This window comes from Pomacea canaliculata, linkage group LG14 (genome assembly GCF_003073045.1).
Source record: "Pomacea canaliculata isolate SZHN2017 linkage group LG14, ASM307304v1, whole genome shotgun sequence".
NCBI classification, from domain to species: Eukaryota; Metazoa; Mollusca; class Gastropoda; order Architaenioglossa; family Ampullariidae; genus Pomacea; species Pomacea canaliculata.
Genome location: NC_037603.1, coordinates 18,457,949 through 18,482,228, shown reverse-complemented (window position 1 = coordinate 18,482,228; position 24,280 = coordinate 18,457,949). Strand labels below are relative to the sequence as shown.

The following is a 24,280-nucleotide window of genomic DNA, read 5'->3' as shown; positions in this document are numbered from 1 at the left end:
TTGCACTAAGCTTTACTCAGTCAGCAGACAAAAAAATTTCACCCCATTAAGACTTTTGGTCACCAAATTATCCAATCTAAAAGACTTAATGGCCAAGAAACTGGCTCAATCTAGCTCTATACTGATAGATCTGTGTATATGTGAGAGCATGAATAACTGATAGTATTTATTAGAATAAAAGATAAAAATGCAATATGCACAAAATCTGAAAGGAATTGTTGCAGACCAGATGGCTATGCCACTCTTACTGAGATCACAATCATAATAAAAAAAGAGGGCCCTTGACACTTTATTAAATATTTATATTGCATACCTGGCAATATCTGCCTCAAAAGATGCAACAGTAGGCTTCAATTTTCGGTAACGATGAATGAAAGCATCTTTGTTGATCTCCCAAATTTCACGATAATTGTCCCAGACTGTTATATAATTCATAAGAGTCTGTGCATTGGCTTCCATACCAGCAAGGATAGCATTCTGAATCCTTTTCGCCTCTTTGCATTTGCTAATGCATTTGAAAAGAGGCTAAAACACACACAAACACCAAACAATATCAGTAAGAGCACATTCCTTGTCACATGTCACATCATCTTGTCTTAAATTTTCCAATCACTCTCCATTAACATCATTGTGCATTATCCCTAAAAATAGCCATATTTGCTACAGAGGTCCAACAGAGTTGCATGTACTTGGATTGAATTTATGGGATTTAAACAGTTTAAACACTTTGCATTCTTTACTGACCTCCTTATCTACAGTCTTTCTGTTGAGTATCTCTGGCAGACGCTTGAAACTTGCAATAACATCAACACAATCAACCCAAAGGTTGTGGACAATTATTTTCAGATGTTGTAAATAGGGTGAAAACTCAATCTGGCATCATGACATGAAAGAAAACATAAATTTAGACTCACTTTGAGACTCACAAGTGCCTTACATAAAAATTATAAAACAGGGTGACCTACCACACAACTCACACTTGTGTTCACTCTGTTAACTAACGCTCCGTGTAGCCATAGTTTGTTGGAATCTCTTTATTATGGTGACCGCTTGCTGGCCGCCTGAAGGATTTAGCTTAAGACAGAACAAAACTCTGAGCACAGACTTAGCCCTTAGTCAACCGAGCTGCTGATTGGCGATGACTCTCAGGCTGGTCTCTCTCTCCTCGACCTCTCTTCCTCTCTTTCATATCCCCCAGGAGAGATAATGTGCCATGGGTGGCTTGCCGTATGGGACAGCAGTCCTGGCTGTGCTACAGGGTTTAGCACAGCCATAACACCAGGTTTATTACAAAGTACAGTCTTTATGCATCTATTGTAGTTTGATCCTATGATGTATAAGTGAAGTGTCGACTCGCCTTGCTTTTATGGAGAGAAGAATCTAGGCATCAGTGCCTATATAATGAGGCTGTTCTGGATTTTTTACTGGGAACATAAAACCTATGACTTTGTATGCTCACTTCACTTGTAGAACACCAGGAACCCCTACTTGCAACAGTCAAGCATCCTATGTGGTCTTGTTCAGCCATGTGACCTATCTTAACAATCTCTTTGACCTTTGTCCTTCAAGGTCCCTTGAAAGTATATTAAGAACATGGTAGCCAGAGGAAGAATTGACTTACAAAGGTGAAAGAGTGGACTGGTCATCTTTTGCAGCACTTGGTCCCTGTTGCCCAAGACAGGCCTGAGAGGCAGGCCTTGTCACCTACCATATCTATCCAAGCGCCCCCCACAACAATTAGTAACAGTGAATGAATAAATGAAGCAGTCAGTGTTGATAGTGGTCAACCGTGAGCTACAACTATTATAAGTGTTAAATGCCTCATATAAAAATGTTTGAAGAATCACATTTTCATGGTACCTGAGTGTTCTTTTTCTCTACATATTGTCTAAATCTATAACAAAATCAGCGTCTGATACAGCACTATGAAGAATCTACATAACTGGAAGTTTATATCTGGTTTACCCAACCTTAGAACAAGCCATTACACTGCATATGTTGTCAAGAGGTAGATAATTGGTAAAAAATATAAATAAATAAATAAAAAACTTTAAATCATCTGACAAAAGCATCCTTTAAAAGCATTATCTCTAAGTGACATTAATTAAAGACCAGCTTTCATCACCAACTTGGCAACTTATTTAGACTGACTGCAAACTGTCTGCATGCATGACATTTAGGTTAAAATAAACACTCTTCTTGAGAGATCAAGACATGCCTATGCTATTTCATAATTAACAACTCTGATAGGTAAATTATCCCATTCAAACAAGCAGCACTAAAATTCTTACAGAATCCAGTCAGTGCATTTATCATATGCCCAAAGATGCAGCAATACTACAAAAGTGGTATTTTAAGCAACACACCTTCCTTCCATAAAAACATTGAATTTATGACCTTATATGTACAGTCTTAGGCTTGTGAATCTAAAGCTCGCAGCACAGGGCACAACCATTTAAAACGCTTTAATCACTTATTAAGTGAGGGCACGGAAACACTGTATGATGTAGACACACAACAGCTCCTAAAAGAAAATGTCATGTTTGAGTGGCATGCTCTCAATGTATGAGACCTTTTCCAGACATTTACTACTGACCTTGTTCCTCTCAAGTACCAGATTGACTTTGAAGATTGGTTCAGGTATAGATTTTCTATCTCCAATGATAGCTTTGGCAAGCTCCAGAAGAGATCTTTTTACATTTAGACGCAGTGCTTCTTCCAGTATGTTGTCTTGCTGTACAGTGTAACGATACCAGTGATTCTGCACCTGTTGTTGAAAACAAAACTAGCTGTAAAATATTGAGATCCTGGAAATTTTTTTTAGCCCACTTCAAAATATACTACATAGGGTCAAATATTCAACAGCAAGGTAGTTGGCCATACCACTGTGTAACATCTTCAACTTTTTGATACATATACAGGGCTTCTGCTAAGGCTAAATTCTTTGAGGTCCCTGGGACCCCTTCTTCAGATTTTTAAGGTGTCCCTGTTCTTCGCCCAAATTTGAAGGGGACCCCATTGACGAAAATTGAAGGGGTCCTCCGAACTTTTAATGCGTACTGTATGCAATTCTTTGCGTAAGCAGAAGCCCTGCATATATATATATGATAGTATGGAATATTAAGGTATGCATGCACACGCACACATGCACAAACACAGAGAGGCAAAATATACAAGCCGGTGGGGGAGCTACGGTGGCCAAAGAAGAGTGGGAGGGGCAAGCTACTGGCCAGATGGCTACTAGGAGGGGGTCGCCTAGTAACAGGATTGGGGGTGTGAGGAGAGTCTTCGAGAAAAGTTGAGGGTCAGGGGGAAAAAGAGGGGACAGAGAGAACGGACACAAGAGTTAGAAGGGACAGCATAGAGATGATAGCATCACCCCACCAAGGAGTTTAAGCATTTGCTCTGTATACACTTTACCTTAGCTGGAACCATCAACCAGTGTTGGGATAAAAGCACCTGAACCCACAACAGTGTTGACCTGTGTTCATTACTGTGGTAAGACTAGGCAAGCAACGGCCCTGTCTACCCTGTTACATATATCTTTTGTGTGACAATGGTTCCAAAATCATGTGGTAAAGGCGCTTGACTTCAGACCAGATTATCACAGGTTTAAAACTATGTACCAGCAGATGATAAATTCATTCCATTTATCTAGAAACACATGGATACCCACGATACTAGGAAAAAGTAAATGGTGGCAAAAAGGGAGTGCTGGTGTCACAAGCCTTTGTTTTTAAAAACATGGGAAACAGGATGGGTCAAAGATGAGCAATTTGTGTGGATATGTGTATCTTAAGATGGCTGTTTTTTCTACGATGTATCATTGAAAGATTCCATCAGTATATATTGTGAAGGTTAGGGCTGAGGCAAGAAATGTGTGTATGATGTTTTGTCTTATATCATGGAAAGAAATGTTTTATTCTGATGTTTTGTGTTTCATTTTGGAGCAGCCTCCACTTTGACCTGACAGGTCCTGAACAAACTTGGTAGAAGGGTGTGTAACCCATGCTTATTTTCACCCACCAAGCACACATTTTGCATAAGCATGTTTACTTACATAAAACAGCCAGGACACATGTTTCTATTAAGCCCATTCTCAAATTCAAATTACCATGGTGGTGGTCATCATAAACAAATGAGTCAAATTACATTTATATTATTGACTGAAACTCATGATTGAATAAAGGATAGTCAGATGAATAATGGAACAATGAGAAGATGAAGACAAGTGGGGGTTGGGGTGGGGTGAAATTGGTGTTTTATGCTGAACCAGTAACTAAAGCTATATCGCGACAAAGTATTCAGCCCTGTAGACAGATGATACAGGCAGAGAAAGAACAGCATAACTGAACTGAGATCTGAACCCAGGACAGCCAATACTCACTGTATTGGTGAGAGGCACTACCTCTTGCACCACCAGACAATGCAAAGAAAAAAAAGAGAGAAGAAAACAGGCAACCCTTATCTGAGACTGCCATGTGATGTACACCCGATGGCCACAATCAGAAAGAGAGAAAACAGTCAAGAATTTCCAACTTTTATAGTGATGGCAAAACAGGAGGTAATCTGGCCTCTCATGGGTAACCATGGATATTACACCAAATGTGGCACATTCTTATACTTTACACACCTCAATCCCTTTTTTTACAGATCCTTTTAAAAATTATTGCTCACTGTATATACAGCAACGAGGCCATGGAACTACTTTTATGTGATGTTGCATATAAGCATACTTTGACAATGCAGGATGTGAAATATTTGAGCACAGCTGAAAAGTAAATGCCATTCACATTATCGGACACTTAAATGAGTATGCTGTCCAGCAGACCTCACTAATGAAGTTATTAATCCTGACGACCGTTACAGACCACGAACAAAAACTTCAGTTCAAAAAGTCTTTAGTTTTAGGTCAGTTACACAGGAAGCAAATCTATCCAGGTTGGGTAAGTCAGTTTCCTTAAAAGTAGACATAGCATAAAGGAAATCGTGGTAGTCACAGAAATCAATACCTCTAGCTGAAAGGAAAAGACATAAACTGAACACACTTAGTATGAGAGACTTAACTTTTTCTATACAATTTGCTTCCTCAGCAGCTAAAGTTGTCACAGCTACAGTGTTTTGCACATTTGTAATGCGAACTGGGCGTATCACACAATGCATCACACTATGCATAAATAAATGAACACAGAAGAAAAGAAACTCTTGACTTCAGGGATTGTTTTACTATGAAATACTTCTTTTAAGGAGATAAAATAGTAAAACAATCAGGTATTTTTGAAAGTAGGCAATGAGTTAGTTGGTTAAGCACCATTTTTGAGACATTTCATACAGTTACCATCTTTCGTTTGAATTTAGTACAAGAAAACAAAAATCATATATTTCTTTGAAATCCTATCGCTTAAATGTTTAAGAAAAATGCTCCTTAACATGATGTGTACTGATGGTTGTCTTAATTGTAGGTTAACATGTGTAATTATTGGAACACATCGTACTTTATGCCACAACTACCATTCTAAATGTTTCTTTTGGTCTGTATTGAATGAATTAATATTCTTATCTTTCATAAGAGAGACTGCAAATGATGGTTTCCGTAATCAAGGAGAACTGTTCCAGAACAAGAATTAAAATATGCTTACTAAATCATTTTCCTCACTAAACATTCCATACGTCTTGCTCAGACGATGAACAATACTTTGTATTAAGCTTTCAATCTTTGAAGCCACTCTGCTGCGATGTTGTTTCTGAAATGACAGCAGTACAATCCCACACAATTCACAGTGCAATAATTTTACATCCTCTTAATATTCTTTAACATATAACACATATAACATGTGCAAAATGTAATTTTTTTGTAAGGTTAAAACATGACTTCTACACTTATTCTACTAAAATCAGTTTCTTCAGGGGATTTTTGTTGGAGGGTTGAGGTTGCTAGTTTCCAAAAAAGAGTGACAAATGATGAGACACACAAGATTCTGGAGTTGACTAATGCAAATCTTTTACATTTCAAATTCAGAACATAAATGTTTTAAATAATAAAGTATGATGATAATGGCCAGGAAAAAAGAACATGGCTACATTACTTTGTGGATGAAAACTTTACCTGTTCTTTTTCAAATGATAGATGTTCATACAGCTTATTTTTCTCAATCTTAATAAGCAGCTGTTCACTGATTTGGACACACAAAGACATGATTTGTATGTTGCCATCCATGAATTCATCCACCTTTATTTGCAGCTGCACAAATACAGATATTCTACACATGAAGAAATTGTCAGAATTTGTAGTATTACAGAACAAAATATGCAAAATCATGAAAATTGGTGTCGTTTTTAAAGTACAGAGCACAACCTTCAAAAGTATAACTGATCTCAAGTAAGTATATTTGTATCTATTTTGCATCTATAAAAAATTGGTTACAATAAGAAAAAAGATAGCTGCACTCACATGGTTTCTTGTTCAATATTAATCATGCTTATGGTCATAAAAATTGTCTGCTGTAAGCACAGGACTAGGACTGGACAAGCTATATGTATGTTTGTGCATATATATATAAATAACACCCACGACAAAATTACAAAAACATTTTCATTTTTGTTAGGTTAATTGCTGTGTGTATTTAGATGATTTGGTGTCAGTCTCATGAGGGTGAGACTACTAGGGGTATTTATTCCCTCCGGTCCGCGATGTGCTTTCCTTTTGAGTGCGAGAAGTGAAAGAGTAAGATCAAGTTTGTGTTAACTCAGGTTTCTACAAAATATTTCTGTCTTTTAAACTCTAAGACCCTGATTTGAAAGGGTATTACATTTGTGTGTGCTTTAAGGTTGTATTATTCAACATAATTTTGGATTTTTCTGTAAGTGGAGATGATCAAATGTTCTCTTAGGGCAAGAAAGTTAGAGAAATAAAAGGGTCTGGGTAGGAGATTCAAGAGAGATTCTCAGCATTTATATTGCCTGTGGTTGAGGAGTTGTAGAGATGACATTTAGTATCAATATTTTCATGCATTTTCTCATGTAGCATTTTTATTTTGCGGCAGGATTGTAAGAGGTAATGTTGATAATAAGACAAGATGTATATGGATGTGGTTACTTGTCTATCTACTGCATTTATTAATCATGTCTACGACCAGCCAGCCCAGCAGTCCGGTGGCGCCTGTCACCAATACAGTGAAGGTTGGCTGCCCTGAGTTCATTTATCGTCTCGGGCACGCTGTTCTTTCTCTGCACGTGACATCTGTTTACAGGGCCGGCTGCCTGCCGTAATATAGCCTCAGTTGCTGGAACGGCGTAAAACTCCAACCCCCCCCCCCCTCTACGACCAGCCAAGGGGATTAATTTGTAAGCTTCTGCATGCAGAAACTTAAAGTATCGGTTTGAACAATACTTAAGAGGAAAAAAACCTATGAATGTAAGCTTTTACATATTGTAAAACACTGTTTCTTATTGAAGACCGACTTAGTCAAAAACTGAGCAAGGCTTGTCACTTGACAGAAAGTACAATAACCTGTATTTGTTAAATATATTAAATTTTAAGCTGGGTTCTGTTAGGTAAATTTGGAGGGCCGATGGATGTCCAAGATTATAGGAGTAGACCCTGTCATTTTGCTATACCATTTATTCCTGTATCATGTACACCATTTCAGTGTACTGAAATGTTCTTGATTTATGTATCACACATAAGCTCTTTCAGGTTACTGAATTGATCTTATTTGTTCTGATTGCAGGGCAAACTTCTCTCTCTCTTTTTGTCTTTTTTTCCCCCCCACATTCAGTTTCACCATTTTGTTTGCAGAGAATAAAGGTTTGCAAACTGGTACCTCTGGTCAAGCAGGCCTGGTTCTCAGGGTCCCATTATTCTGACTAGCAGCTGGGTTGAGAAGAAAGAAAGTGTGAATGCCACGTCAACTTTTCCGGCCACAAGGGCTTCATTGTGTATGTTAGACAGCATGATGTGTGAGTCATGACTTGGGTCCATATACACCTCTAGCATCTAAGATTGTGAAAGTTTGCGACAAGAGTTTGTTTGATATGTGTCTGGCACAATAACATGTTAATACCCTACAGCTGTGCTGTTAGCATTCTTTCCATAAAGTGTGTGCTATGTGCTATGTGGTAAGTGACCCTGGTTACATATAGAGGCCAATGTTAAAGGCAACATAGATGAAGTACACAACATATGTGTTCTCACTATCTTGTGGTATAACGTTATTCAAATCTAAAACTAGTTCAAACTGTTAAGCATATTTTATACATTTGAATGTATTAGAAATATATTCACTTTCCTTAATAAACTATGGTGTCATACAGTCCGTTAAGTATGATTAATGGGGATAATTCTCAACGATTATAAGAAAAGCCTTAGTCAAAAAGTAACAAATTACTTTGCTGGCATGAACTCTGCTCTCAGTGATGAACATGGCTATTGCGTCTCTTGATGACCACCTTAACTTGGTCAGACCAGGGTACAATCTCCTGTCCAAAAACTTTAGTTTTTCCCGGAACAATCCCATTTCTTGCGCACCCAGTGCAGATATTATTCTGAACAAATTACAAATAATCAAAAGGAAGAACAATAGGTTTAAGGAAAAAACATGCAATATGCTGATATATATATAATTTGCCAAACAGGGTCCATAACCCGCTTTAAGAACTTTTTAACATTAAGACATAGTAAAGAAAAATTAGACAATTAGCTTACTTTAATGTCAAAACTTATCCCCAAGATTCTTATTTCTGCCATACTCAGAACAGACCTAGCTGTTGGTTATCCAATATTTAAAGTCAAAGTAAATGACAGCAAAAGGAAATTGAATAGGAACACACTCTAGAATTAGCAAGTGTGATTAAAAATTTTCCATGTCTTTTTTCTGGATGGTATCTATACTGAGAAAGTAATTTAAGCTGGTTGACATGCGTTCATTTTAGAACAACAAATAAAAGAACTTAGCAGACATGCACAAGCATATGCAAGTAAGCAATTGTGAGCACAAACACACCTGTGAACTGGTTTCATAATGCCAGTGCATTAATGCTTTGGAAAAAAAAAACAAAACTACAGCATAGTGACCTGTTGTAGTCTCGAACCACCAGAAGGACATACTCTCGCAATTCAAGCAGATCATCACGCCGGTAATACAGTTTGGTAAAATAATGATGAACATCATACGAGAGTCTGAGCCAGTAATCAAGCTCCCTGAACAGCTTGAGTAAAGGCCTACATGAAGGTGAAAGAAAGATTAGAAAACATATACATTTTTTTCACCCAAGTAAGATTATTAGCATGCAAAGTTCTCTTTTCAGTAATAAAGCTGCTGCTTAAAACTATCATGGTAAAGTGTCCTTCTTATTGTTATTACTGAGAGGCACCTTGCTCTAGCTCTGGTCTCAGCACTTTTTCTTGCTTCTCTTAAGACATTTTAAAACAAAATGAACCCAAAGACATGTTTCCTCATAGTACTTAAAAATGATGATCTAATTTTGCTTAGACAAAAATATACACTTGGCAAATGCTTTATTAATGATAAAGTTCCCCCCAAAAGCTTAGTCATATAAATTTTGTCATTGGACACTGAAAACTGGCACACTAGACCACTACTCCTAACAAGATATATCCTACAGTGCTAAACTGAAATCCTCAGCCTTCCCACTCTGTTGTGAACTGCATTGTGTACCACTGATACCCATAGCTATCCCTCTCAAGAAAAAAATAACTTCAGTATCAGGAACAAGTGGCATACTGCAGAACAAACATTCTTCACGTGGAGATTTACTGAAATGTAAACCTTCTCTTTAAAAAAACACAACGGAAATAATCCCAATTAAGACAAATTAACAGACGGCAGTGTCATTCATATAAAGTACCCACATGGTGAATTTCCAGGTATTGTAATGAGACACCAAAACACATATCCTTAATACTTAATCATCTATATTCATGCAATTCAATAAAGTTCCTTGACTGTTAATACTGAGCATATGAGCAACCAATCAACATTAGTTTATAGTCTGATATCATTATAATTAAAGATCATGCAAATTGGGATAGATTTAATCCTTGTGTGTCAAGCATGCAGTGAGACAGACATTTTACATTTCAGTCAACTTCAGAAGTCTTCCATTCTGAAATCAAACTCACCCCTTGAGGTTAACATCCAGCTTATTTTTGACCTCAGTACTGCGACAAAGAACTGGGAACTCCAGGAGTTTTGAAATGTTCTAGCAGAATCAAAGCAACAGAAAATATTCATTCTTCCTACCTTTTGGTCATTCAAAACAATAAAACAAACATTTCAAATGCTTTTGGTCATAAACTGAATCACACAAATAAAAAAATTTATTCCTTTAAATCTCCCATAAGAAAAATTGGAAAAGCCTTCTGGCTATTTATCCATACAAAAACTGCAAGGCAAGTAATCCCCAGCATAATTTCACTTAAAAAAGAGTTTGGGAAATATTCTCTGTTAATGTATGCAGGTTTTTACTAATAGAAGTGCAAAATAATTTATTTGAATTATTTTTTCCAATAACTGTTCTTGAGGATACAGGAGAAAGTGGCAATTTAGTCCACTACTGGACTTTTCCTCTGCTCTCATTAAATAGTGTTGTAAACTATGATTATGATTTATTTCTTTTTGCATGTCACCAGGTAAGTAGGTATGTATGCTTTCTAAAGCTAATGTCTTGCTTTCAAATTATAAACAGATCTTCAAGGTCTTCTAAGACTAGCAAAAACAGTCAAACAACGACAATGACAGCTCCAGGTAATTGTAAATGTCTCTACCATATTGTTTTGGTTGTAATCAATTGCAAGAAACCTATCACTTGCACTTTTAAACATTTTTGTGTATTTTAAGGGAAAAAATAGTCACAAAATCTCTTTAACCTTCATTATCAACTAATTTGTAATAATACTGATAATGAAGTATTATAATATACTGGTATGAACACATTAATACTAAAGGGGGTATATTTATTTAGCACATTTTTCTCACTAAAATAGCAGCCTCAATGCACATGACAAAACCAGAAACATCAATACAAAATGTATACAGCACACAGACCATCACTGGTAAACATATCGATAATAAGAACTACTGAATGAATAAATAGCAATTTTAAAATCTCACCTTTCTGACATACATGCACACATAAATATACAAAATAGTAAGCAGACCATAACACAACAACAAATCCTGAGGCTCATTCTGTGAAGTTAATGGAAGCCCATTGTTCTGCCAGATTACAGCCTTTCTATGTATAGACCAAGATGGTTTTAAGTTATAGTTCAAATCTACAAAGTAGAAAGTCCTTTTTTTCTGTGATGAAAACAGAAAAAATCAGGAACCTAAATCAAATCTTCAGAAAATTGCTCCTATCACCAAGCAGAGAAAAACTGTATTCATATGCTGAAGCCCATGTTTACATCATGATGTAAGGTCTATAGCAATGATAACTTGAAAATGACTGCTGCTTCAGTTCCACTTCAAATAGCTCATCTTTCAAATACTGGGACACAATTAAACTTTCTTGGATAGCAAGGTTTTTTTTAATGATTTGATAGATGTAAACCCATTTGGTCATTTGATGTTGCAATGCAACAACTTGTAAGACCCTCCCCACCACACCCACATGACCCTCTCCAAACAAAACCAGGTAAAAAAGAAAAATTAAAACCATTCAAATTACCTGTTATCAAATCCCCCTGATTTAGAAATCAATAAATTGAATGTCCAGCCAATGGGTGAAATTAGCAAATAATGACTAATGCTCCAAGTAAAATATGCTGGAGCAAAAAGGTCAATCTAATAATGCCGAATATTGAATGTGGGCTAGAGCTATTCTGTGTGCTATATTTACTGAATCACAATAAAAAGATGAACCTCTCTGGTGACACATGTAACCAAGTGGTGGGGGTTATTGCGTGAGTAAGCAAATTCTCCCACACAACCAGATGCAGAGAGCCAGCAAATGTTATTTTATTGAATGCGCTTGAACAAATACCATGGCTGCATTCCTATTAAGCTCCGTCAGGACCATTGAATAATAATAATACATTTCTCTTTAGTAAATAAAGGTACTTCACAGGATTAAAATTAATGTTTTTATTACATTTTCTCTATTTATCAACTGATACAATGACAACAGGCCCAGTTTATGATTTGTTTTAAAAACAAATGCTTTTTTAAAAATTGTACTCTCTTCCTCTAATACTCAAAGAGTCAGCAAAAGATAAAATACAGGTAGTCCTCGACTTACAACGTTGATCCGTTCTTACGCGGCGTCATAAACTGAATTTCGACCTATTTCGGATCCTACGTTGATACAGTACTGTACCATAATAACAGTACAGTACTGCAAACACTTAGCCTATCCAAACACCTATCCTAACACAGTACCCTACATAATTATCAATAAACATAAGTACAGTAAAATATTGTGCAGTACAGTACGCTTTGTTATCACTGTGGCTTTCATAGGAGCAGATCCTTTCACATATTCAAGAATCCTAGTCCTTGATAATCGTAGCGACAGTCGAACGACTAAGTCCTAATGACCTGCCAATTTCTGTTGCTGTTTCCCCCTTCTCAGATTGCCTTATGACTTCCGCCGCACGTGGAATGAGGCGCACGTACAGTTCGACTTACAACGCTAAACCTTGTAAGTCGGAATAAGCGTCGTATAAAGCGTCGTAACCACGATACGATGTAACTCGAGACCGTCGTAACCCGAGGACTACCTGTATACAGATTTTAAATCTCTGAATAATGATGAATACCAAAACACAACAAGAATGAACCATTAAGGATAACATGTACTTACTGAGTCAACAGAACTTATCCACTCAAAATTCAGTCTGCGAATATGTTCATCACACCCATGGCAGAGATTTACGGTATGAAGCTCTAATTTCTGCAATACTGCCAACTGATGGAAGAAAGAAGGCCCTGTCTATAATCTGAACACAAAACACAAGCATAGCTGAAATTAATACAGTCCACTAGAGATTACTACTCCTATTTTATATTTAATCGCAGGGTTAAATTAGTTAATTAGCACTATCTGGACAAACTGGAACTCGTTCTTGCATAAGTCATGGGTAAGGGAGATTGGACGAACTGCTTCAAAACGAACTTTCTTATTTTAATTTTAAAATTTCAATGTTCATCATGTCTCATTAACATGACTCATAAAGAGCAGTTAAGCATACAAAACATATCTGAGGTGATTCTTACAAATTTCTCACTTTATCTGAGAATAAGTTCTATAAGAATTCATGCACAATAGGAAAAAAAATGGTTCACTGTCTAGGGCATGATGTGGAAGTAAAACCCAACCCTCTTTTCCCACAAGTTTTTTACTTTCCCTAATTAATGAGGTATCTATTTCTTTTATGCAGGTAGAGGATTATTTTCATTTACAGGTCTAATGACCTCAAATCACAGAGCTGTTTCAAAATCTATAACACTACTGACTACAGAGCCTCTCTATTCTGCAAAGTGTGTGATAGGTCTGCTGCATTTATGTGTACTGACAAGTGTTTTGGCAGATGATTAAAGATATGGAAGGAACTCACCGTCATTATTTTTTCAACACGTCTTTTCAGAGCTCGAACCCTGTGGCTAGCACCAGCAAATTTGGGTTGCTGATGTGTCAGAGCCTTACCCTTGATAGATAACTCCTGACTTACAGCGTTTATCTCAGTCTTCACCAGGGTAAACACATCTACTGTCTTTTTTTCAATAGTACGCTTGACAGACTGGAATAATGTCATACATTCTCTTTAGTCATGCTACATTTATGGGCAGATAACAATTGAAAATACTGAATTCTCTCCCATCCTTCAAAAGACCTCTGCTATTAAGAATCACAGTGTGATAAGCTACTCCAATACTTGCAATAAAACTTTCTAAGCCTGGAAGTTAAAAACAAATTAAGAAGAAACTTTAAACGTTAGCGCCATATAATTTTTCTTTTTATTTAAAGAATGGATTAGATAGATAATAATTTCATAATATGCAATTTCCAAAAGAAAGGAATCAATGCATTTTACAAGAACTCAAGACAAATAAAGGCAAATAGCACACACAACACACAGACTACACATTTTACAAAATTATACAGTTAAGCACGCCAAAAACATTATAAATGCTGAAATGGGTTATTTTCAGCAAAAATATGACTTTTATAATGATCTATACATCCCAAATATAAATAAAAACCAACTAAGAAATTTCAGTTTTCAAGACTGTAATGACTGTAATGGTCAAACCATTGGAGAAGATGGCATGCAATTCAAAATGATGGACTGAGGGACCAGAAAGGAAAGATGCATGCATGCTATTTGAGTTTGCATGTCTGTCGCTCATACTTCATTTTTTAATTAAAAGGATTAATAGCGTGACATAAAATTCTATTTACCTCATGGTTTTCAAAGTGCATGAAAACATCCAGAATTTCTATACCCTGCTCAACAGTAGTAACTGTTTCAAATATTGATAGTAATAAATTCTGTATCATAATCTCAAGATCTTTCATCACTTTGCGAAACCTGTTAAAAGAGAAATAAGAACCATCAACACTGAATATATCCACTATATTTAATAGAAAACTTCTTTGATAACCTTGTATAATACCTGCACATAGTCGTACAAATTTTACTGCTGCATAGTGATTTTTCCTAAGCCTGATCATTTCTGTTGCTTTTTATGTATTTTTTTCAAATGCTATTATTCACTGCATATATTAGACATCATTACAAAACACAGATCTCATTACACATCATTCAAATACATACATGTTACTACATGTCATTCAGAAACACCTTTCAATCTTGACACACATTTCATGGCTCAGTGTTGGGACAATATGGTAGCTTTGACTGAAGCGATATGGTTTAGGTTGAAATGACAGCTAGGTGACCCATACAACAAGCAATGTCTTTCAAAATGTACTTATTTTACATGATTTCTGCAGAAAATTGTAATATATGGTTAGCAGCCTGCAAGAAGAAGTACATTTTAAAATGTATTTAAAATTGCAAAAAATAGTTGTAATAAAGAATAAACTGTCAGTCATAAATTGGATTGGGGAGATAGTTGTACTAGAGATGATATTTACATAGAAAAATACATCTGAGAAAACTTTTTGGGTCATAAGAGAGGTGGGGCGGCATATTGGTAAGGTCTTAATAAAGAGGCTTTACTGCATAATTTATTTTTTCTCACTGTAATAAAAGTTGTTGGGCATGCTGGAACAATCCCAAAACTTTCAAATTTACACTTGTAGTCTAAGGGAAGGAACTTATTTATAAATTTGCTCCCTCATAAAACAGTTATTTACCAATCCTTTCAACTCCTTATTTAAACAAATAGTAACATTTTCCAATGAATTACTAGAAAGCATGAGCTTCATAAGGTAAAAACTGCTGTTTTGTGAACTAAGAACTGCATGTAATGTGTTGAAATAGCAGCAATGATGTAAATTAGTAGCGCAGAGAGTACAAACATGTTTAGCAGCACATATTTGCATTTTAAGAACTATAGAATCCTAACTATAGAATCCATAACAAGACATCTTACTTGCTGAAATCTTCATGCCAAGTAGTAGATCTGACATCCAAAATCGATCTTTTGTGAACTGCAAGGATCTTCATGCTGTGATCAAACAGTGTTTCCACAGATTTGAGAGACCGTACAATGTCGAGGCCTCGACGGCCTCCAAACTGTGGCATTGGTTTCTGATATCCATCCTCAAAACGAGCAAAAACTTCCTGTGCTTCACAGACCTTAAAAAGTAGCATACACTGTTGCAGTCATATGATGCTATGGAAAGCATGACAGGAAATAAAAAACCTGCAACATCTTCAGCAGTTAGAGACTAATAATCTGAGGTCCAGAATATAAAAAATGCAATAATACGAAAAACTTTTTTACTTTGTGCGAATGGTATTGTACAAAAAATATATATGCACATACATGCTATATATCTGATCACAACCTCAATTTTTTAAAATAAATGATTTTAATTTGACAATTTTTACGTAAATTAGTACTACTAGTATTAATCATGTTTTACTGGCATCCCACATCTACAACAAACTCTCATCTATCTAAACTCCCTATTTTGTAATTTTATAAAAATGCTACAATAGCTTACCTCCAGTAAATCCTTGCATCTCTGAATAAATCCATTAACTTGAGACAAGACAGCATCTCTGTCAAGATTCCATTGAAGTCCAGAAAACTTATGGTGGATGGAAGCTGTCTGCAAGCAAGCCAGAAAAAAAAAACAATGAAAAAAGACAAGTCAAAACCAACAGAGCTGGTTTTATAGAAACTTAAACAAGCCTATGCATTCCAATAAGGATGTAAAAAGTTTTAACCTCAGTGCACATTAATTTTTCTAAGCTCAAAGTTATATTTAAAAATTATTATGATTTACATTTCCCCAAGGTTGCCTATTAAAAAAAAAATAGATGACACTACACAAGTAAATATTATAAGTTCAAAGTTGTATACCCCACCATTTTGCAGTACAAATCAGTCACCTTGTCATATACTTCCTCCCATGATGTGCAGCAATCGATGCAAGTGTTCAGGGTCTTTCTGCTGCTGATGACGTATCCTTGAAAGACCTTGTCTATGTTGATGGACTCACAACAACGTTTGATAATTTCATTGCTTAACTGAAGTGAAAATTTTATTGGCAATTAAAATTCCCATATACTATATAAATACTTTTCAGTTAAAAACATCCTGGGATTTTCCCCCATTATGCTCTCAATCCCATGGCATAATGCTTGTACTTATTTCAGGGTAATCTGTATCATTCATATTATTTTATGTATGCTTGTTTAGCTTCTTCATAGGTATTCCTAAACATGAATTATTCTCTAAGCATCATATGAATAGCTTCATCTTCTCATCAAGGTAAACTGCACTACATATCAAAAACCAAACAGATATACTAAATTAAATGGAAGTTGTATATACAGACTTCATACCTTCTGTAAAAAGCCTGTTATTAAATCCACGGTATTGTAGAATTCAGAGGTCACCCAAATCATTCGAAGAGTCTTGAGAATCTTAGGCATCATGGTTGGGATTTCTGAAGGTGTGGCCTCTGCCAAATGGTGACATGATTCTTTCAGTACAGACACAAACCTATAATTGGTTTCTGCCTGTTTGGACCCCATCTGCAATTGGCCAGAATTGAAGATACAGTCTGGTGCAATTCACTGCATTTTTTATATGCCTGTAATTCAAATCTCAGCATAGCAATTGAAAATGGCTCAACAACAGATAGCCTTTCATCAACCAGTCTCATACAGTCAATAAGTCAAATGAAAGCGGTTGTCAAGAACCAGTCTTACCTTCTACAATATCTTTACCTGATTTCCATCAAAAGATTTCTTCCAAAATTTTCCAATATAAGAAACTAATGAAAATCTGTGCCAGGACAGAACATCTGACCAGCATTTAGTTTATGTCACAACTAACAAAATCAAGCCTCTATATATTTTTAGGCACAAGCAACAGGAAAAAATTTTCATCAATAATAAAAGACTTTTATATTTAATACCAAAAGACTAAACAAGTCATTGTTTTGCCATCATCTAGACTTTTTTTAAAGGAGTTCATCTAGTATGTCAATTAAGTACTATAATAAAGTATATGCAATTTGATAAAATAGAACCGTCCCAATACTGGAAGAAAGTAGAAAAACAAACTTTTTCATATACTAGTCCATATACTACAGGAATCTTAAAAGGGATCCATCTGTGCATGCCAATACTAGAAGGCTTACAACTTGAAATGAAAGACACTAATCATGCTGTATATCTATATCCATCAAAAGCCCATTTTACTTGGGAATCTTTAACACTAAATAACTTTTTTCACTGGTGCATTACCTTTAATTCTGACGCTTGCTTCTTAAAAGTGGTGACATAATCAGATTTGGCATGTGCCAACATGTCGATGATAAATAGAACCATTGGGCTTTCAAGCTGTTTGCGTACACCAGCAAGGTCAGCACATCTGTTCTTCCAATATTCAATTTCCTCCAAAGGACCTGCATTTTCTGATATTGCACCGTGACCTTTTGATGAAAGGAGATCTTTAACCTGCCGGGTCCAGTGGATTACACATGCTGTTATAAACAAAGAAAATACACCCTGATACTGTGTAACTTGGATTTGAAAATTGTACCCACAACATTTTCAATTTTCTGAACAGCATATATTACAATCAAACCTCAGGACTGGAAGCATATGTGTATAAATTCCTGCAAAAAGAAACAGATATTTTCAAAAACCCGACCCTACTACTGGAAACACTAAATTTCAGGATGAAAACATATTTCTTAAAACTAAATTGAAAAATTAAATTCAGAATTAACATGATGCATCAACAGATCCAAAAACACTATGCAGACAGCGTCTATGCCAAGAACCTTCACTGCTTGAATGTACAAGGCATGGAATTTTCTTGAATAATCTCAACTTTTATTTTATTAAAAGGTCAATTATAAATTTACTGTCTTTTCTCTTCTTTTAAATTATTTTGACCTATTTGATAGACATGTCAATATTATGTGTGTAAACCTCACTAAGCATTCAGGAATAATATAGGAATTGTTTCCATAGGAATAATGGAAATGCAGTTCAATTATCAGAATATTTATCGAAACAATTCTTCTCTGAGGAGTTTAATTGTGGTATCTAGGCATTATCTACTAAGGAAGTCAGTGTCCCAGGCTATGTATTTGGCCATAGTGTGGTATACATGCCAGTGACTCAGAGTGTGAGGACAGTGACCTCTGGCCCTGACAGAAATGTTGATAAGGATAATAAGCAAGGGACGGGGGATAGAATCAGTCAGTAGATGATGGATGGGGTTGATAGTGTTGAACACAAAAGGGAGATAAATCAAGTATTTACAAACGAAGACTGAGTTTTGTCTTGTGATGATACTACAGAATTATATTCTGATACCAAAGCTTAACTGTACTTGATATTATCAAATTTTAATAACAATGTGATTTTTCAATTATTATTGATATATTTAAGGTAAGCATGTAACTTGCAAGACAGTATTTTCCTGGGCTTTTTTCAGTTTATGAGATTTGTCATATTCCTAGAAATTTTTGACTGAAAAAGCTTGGGCCTTCCTTCTTTATATAAATTAAAACTAGGTGGGTGCAGAAAATGTCGTTATGTAATTCACATTTTAGTAATGTGGGGGTATACCTTGTTTATATTACTGTTGTCACAATATTTCCTTAAGGTTTTATGTAATTTTTATAAAGTTTTGTAGATTTGTGATTTATATTGCACTTTATTTTTAATTAAACCTCAGTCAAACCTGTAGGTCCAGAGGAAACTGGCTTTTCACAGCATAGAAATATATGATGATTAATTGTGTGCTTCTACATTTTTTATAATGTATTAGGAAGTTTGAGAGTGTTATCATTTCATTACAGACTATGTGCACAACATATTTGCAAAATATAGTAGGGATATCTTTATTACTGTGCAGATGCGTTTGACAACCATTTAAATGGTGTAGTTTATGTTGTATTATACCATACCTCACTAAAATATGAACTGCATCAAAATAAGCTGATCTACAGCCACCTAGCTTAAATTTTAAGAAAGAGGAATGGTCCGTGCTTCTTCAGTCAAAAGTTTTGAAGGAATAAGCATACTTTTCATCACAAGTGAGTCAAAGTGGTGTGCATACAAAGATCCAAAATGTCAACATGTATTAGAAAATGTGGTGGCAAAGCATATGGCACACAGGTGAGAAAATGTAAAGAATGCATGATCTGTAGATCAGAAACAAAAATAACTACAGAGAAATGGAGACATGTAATTCCACAAAGCAAAAATCCCTCAGGCAAGATGACTAGAAGAACAACAGGCAACTATTTGTTTAGTGGAAAAATAGGTTTACAGGTAAAAGCATAGGCACAGAAAGAGAACAATCAAAAATTGAGGTACAGTCGGACCTCGATAAGCTGACCTTTCCTAAGTCGAAAACCTCCCTATATCGAATTAATTGTTAGTTTCCAGCCAAATACCTACACCTATTACGCCATTTTCCCTAACTCGAAAACTCTGTAAGTCCATTTTTTTTTCAGGTCCCTTTGAGTTTTACTTTTCGAGGTCCGACTGTATATGGCCCTGCAAAAAGCCTTGACTTAGAGTAACGTGAGCACAGTCACCAAAATTAAAATTCAACATTCATGAAGAAAATATCATACAAACATCTAGGAACTAAATATCTGAGCTGTAATGAGAGTGCTTGTTTGAGATCATGTGGACTGCTGGCATAACTTTGTTTACCTACACCCTGTGAACCCTTCTTTGCCTTGGCCAGCTGTGGTGAGTGAGGCAAGTAATCCTAGAGAAGGTGAGATATCGCTTGCATTTTTGTATAGAGAGTAAAAAGTGGTGCCTGCACCGTTTGCCACAACATGATGGGTCCTTTTTTTCCATGCACCTAGTTCTCCACAACACAGCATGCTCATTTCCTCCTCCTTTCTCCCCAACACCAGACCTGCTCACCACAAGGTTTCTGGTTCTGACCATCCTCAAGTGTGGGGATACATATGCCATTTCACCATAAGGTGTTTTGTTCTGTTGTCAAACTTGAAGTCTGTTTGTTTGTTTTTAACGCCGTGCCAGCAACTAGGGCTATATCAAGGCAATAAAAAGTAATCTCAACTTTAAAAGTTTAGAGACCAAACCCCCCCAAGTGATATAACCATAACATTCTTTAAAAGGTCAACACAAGAAGTAAACAATATGTAAAAGAGTGTGTAAAAAGGAGTGATGTAGCCCAAAAAGCCCACCAACAAACCAAAAAACCAAAAGACAACAGTTATCACGACATAAAAATTCTTAAATCTGATGGTAAAGTCCTATCCTCTTTAACAATGTAAAAACTGCTGTCAATGGGAAGGACATGAACAAAGAAAACAAAGGATTTTCTGTAAAAAACTGCCATCAGATACTCTGGAGCTCAGGACAAACAATCATAACATGTACCACACAACTTCCTTTACACCATGGACAAACTGGATGGTGGCTCACCTCATAAGAGTTGTCCTTGCATGGCAGAGGTGTATTCTAACTTTAATCTAGCAAGGATCCCCTCCTCCCGCCTAACAGGATGGCATAAAGATAGGCGGTCGGAAAGACTGGGAAGGGTGGCAAGTAATTTATTTTGGCCCAGAGTGTCCCAGTTGCATTGCCATAGGGACTAAAAGTAGGAAGAGAAAATAGGTTTTCAATCTGATGATATCAACAAGTGTAATTTGCCAGGGGACTGACATGCAGCCTTGGCAGCCTGGTCTGCTCGAACATTGCCTGAGATACCAGCATGGCCAGGAGCCTAAATAAAAACAAAGTCATTGTTACAATGAATGAGTGCTGCATGAACTGTATGAAACTGGACCACAAGAGGGTGGTCAAAAGATAGAACAGATTCCAGGATAGTCAGAGAAAAATGAGGTCACTAGTGTCCCCTTCTTTAAAGGCTGTAAGATCAAGACGAATCTCTGGAGCAGGAAGGGTCCAAGGAGAAGCTAGAGTAGAGGGAGAGGCTCTACCTGTTGAATATCCAGCCTGGCAGCTTGTAGGTGTATCATGGGCCGCAACCCATCAGGGACCTCAACTTCTAGGATCCCATCCTTCCCCAACATGGGTCACCCTGCACTAAGCAGTATACTACTACTAGTACAAAGCCTGAACAAAAAATGCTATCTAAACACCAGTAAAATATAAGTATCAATAAACCATTTAATCATCTATGATGTAAATTGCAATGTTTTTATAAAAATTATTCTGATCACCTGCCTTTGCAATTCGTCTTGAATAAATCATAGAAATAAAGTAGAAAACAAAATGTTTAGTTAATCCTATATGCATATAATGAAATGAACTCTAAACAAAGGGACCTAAGGGAGGCCACAGAGCAAAAGAAAGACATTCAAAGAAAGGTATGATGGGAAACAAGAAGACAGGAGAAAGACCAGTGTAGACAGAAGACGGGAAAGATAAAACTGTAGTACGACAGGGAGATGTTTGATTAGAAGAAAATAGATGAGAGGGCCAGGTAATGGAAAAAAAGAAAAGCATAAGAAAAGGGGTGGGTCAGCTTTGTCACTCAGCCAGAGAGAGGCTGGGTATTCACCCCCGGCATGAGAAGTGGAAATGTAAATTGCAATTTATTATGAAAATTATTCTGATTACCTGCCTTTACAATTCATCTTGAATAAATTATAGAAATAAAGTAGACAAAAAAATTCTTAATCCTGTGTATATATATATATTTTAGATGAGCTCTAAACAAAATAGATTGCCTTACCTTCCGATTAGTTGATAGTACTTGGTAACATATGTAGAATAAGGCATTAGTAAATTAGGTTCAAGATATCAGAAGTGTAGGCAATAGGTATGAATAGAATTGGTACAAACATATAAATAAACAAACCCATTTTAACTCTGTATGTGGGTGCATGCACGTCACTCAGCACAAATGTTGTAAGCTTGTCTTTGCAGAATAGATGACATAAACTACTACTCAGATGAATGAAACGGGTGTCATCCCGTGCACTTTAAAATCCAGAACAAAAGCAGTTGTGAAATAGAACACATATGATGAGACCACATCCAATCCAAAGTTGCCTACACACTGAAGAGATTATTTTTGTAATAAAGCAGAGTCTTTTGTGGACTCCAATGTTTGCTAAATGTGGTTGTGTAGTACAGTGGTTCTCAAAGTGTGGTCCACAGACCTCACGTGGGCCGCACGCCTAAGTCAGGTGGTCCGGGGCTGACAGTCATCATATGTCAGCAAAGTGATCTTTAAATCGCCAGATACACTAATTAGTCCAGTATTGATTTTACACAAGTTTTAATTTTATCGATGCCCAACTGCTCATTCACATAAAACGCTTGCTTACCAACTAAGTCTTTATGTCACAGCGAGAGCATTGTATCATTTAACCGTGTCATCCGTTACCTTTAGCAATGCAGTACACTTCCATATTTTTAATTTTTGTGCACTTTGTGATGTAATTTTATGTAAACTTATTATAATACTACTGTTACAAAAGTACATTTAGTTTTGAATTGTAATGAAACAAATGTGACAATTTAAATTTGTAATTCTTGTTACAGAGTCATTTTAGGCCTTGCTGGACCACCATATTTTTTACTTTAGTAAAGTGGTCCGCAGTCTGAAATATTTTTGAGAACCATTGCTGTAGTAGATAAGTAGGGGAAAAAAAATAAAATGCAGGAAATTAGATTAAGTAGCAAACTTGATGTGTAAGGGCTAGAATTTTAGTCAAAAACTTCTCCATGGAAACATCTTTCCTCTTCCCTTTAACAGCAGACAGCAATGGGCTGATTTGCACTAAGGCTGTAGAAGCCATGCTTCACCAATGTTCTGGCCACAGTATTGTGCCATGTAAAGTGGATCAGCCCAGTTACAAAATATATTGGACTAAACACTTTGCTCTTAACTATTTCTCTATTTATTTATGTTATAAAATTTACACTTGTTGCAGTGCAGCTCATTTGAGGTGACTTATTTACCTTCCATCCTGTTCACATATTCTTTATCCTGTGCTAACTGCTCCACTAGTGCTGCTCTTTCTGTCGGATCCAAAATATTTTTTTCCCCACCTTCAAAAGGCATGTACAGAACAGTCTTGTCATCCAGTTTATGTCTTGTGTCTATCAAATTTGCCATAAATCGGTGCAGCTGGGCTGAAAAATCATTTTTCACAGCTGAGCTTAAAGTTAAAGAAAGTTATTATTAAAGAAACAAATTGTTCCAGCTTTTGTTTGTTGGTTTTCACCAACATGACCATACTTCATCATTAGCAATCTCCATTTATGCTGATTTTTCACTTGCTTTTGGTGTTATCTCAGAGCCTATGAAACTATGCGTCTGAAAAATTTGAAGCAGAATTGCAAATGCCATCTTTCAATATGTTCACATTAGACATTCTTCACAAATGGATAACTTTTTAAAACTTTTTAATGGGATGAACTTTTTTTCCTAAAACTAATATATATATTTTGTCTAAGATTCTTAAAATATTTCTCCTTTGAGCTTACAGCAACACACAAATAAAGCCAAAAAAATAACCAGTATAGAAAGTACCAATACATTATCATCAAAACAATTATTTGAAAAGGATACTTTCTGGCCAGTCACGGAATTGGAAAAATCTAGGCGTATGAACAATACTCATG

General features: G+C 36.1%; 2 protein-coding genes across 8 annotated transcripts in view; both read right to left on the bottom strand.

Moving 5' to 3' along the window:
* The window catches only part of LOC112555964 (dynein heavy chain 2, axonemal-like), a 90,271-nt gene extending 77,395 nt beyond the window's left edge, over positions 1–12,876 (bottom strand). For 6 of the 7 annotated variants that reach the window (XR_003097568.1, XM_025224586.1, XM_025224587.1 and 3 more), the window contains exons 1-9: positions 12,826–12,876; positions 10,142–10,221; positions 9,074–9,220; positions 8,388–8,544; positions 6,107–6,241; positions 5,640–5,744; positions 2,597–2,767; positions 745–873; positions 314–525 (exon numbers count right to left, since the gene is read on the bottom strand). Coding sequence is in view for 6 of the 7 variants with exons in the window: in XM_025224586.1 (XP_025080371.1) it covers positions 314–525; positions 745–873; positions 2,597–2,767; positions 5,640–5,744; positions 6,107–6,241; positions 8,388–8,516 (881 nt within the window). In the remaining variant the exon portion in view is untranslated. The remainder of the gene's footprint in view (positions 1–313; positions 526–744; positions 874–2,596; positions 2,768–5,639; positions 5,745–6,106; positions 6,242–8,387; positions 8,545–9,073; positions 9,221–10,141; positions 10,222–12,825) is intronic. The other variant, XM_025224585.1, reaches the window with a different exon arrangement.
* On the bottom strand, positions 12,875–24,279 carry LOC112554838 (dynein heavy chain 2, axonemal-like). The gene is made up of 10 exons (XM_025222891.1): positions 24,228–24,279; positions 23,615–23,788; positions 17,918–18,156; positions 17,009–17,200; positions 16,553–16,690; positions 16,162–16,269; positions 15,585–15,790; positions 14,425–14,554; positions 13,580–13,762; positions 12,875–12,961 (listed from the first exon to the last, which is right to left on the bottom strand). The coding sequence occupies exons 1-10, from the start codon at positions 24,277–24,279 to the stop codon at positions 12,875–12,877; spliced, it is 1,509 nt and encodes a 502-aa protein (XP_025078676.1).
* Position 24,280: the final 1 nt, after the last annotated feature.

What these genes read in the sequence shown, in the direction of transcription:
- LOC112554838 (XM_025222891.1), bottom strand. Translation starts at nt 24,279, where the DNA reads ATGAGTATTGTTCATACGCCTAGATTTTTCCAATTCCGTGACTGGCCA. An exon ending in GATGCAAGGATTTACTGGAG is followed by an intron (nt 15,791 to 16,161) that starts GTAAGCTATTGT and finishes CTACTTTTTAAG; the next exon opens with GTCTGTGAAGCACAGGAAGT. An exon ending in TGCACTTTGAAAACCATGAG is followed by an intron (nt 13,763 to 14,424) that starts GTAAATAGAATT and finishes ACATTATTCCAG; the next exon opens with TCTGTCAAGCGTACTATTGA.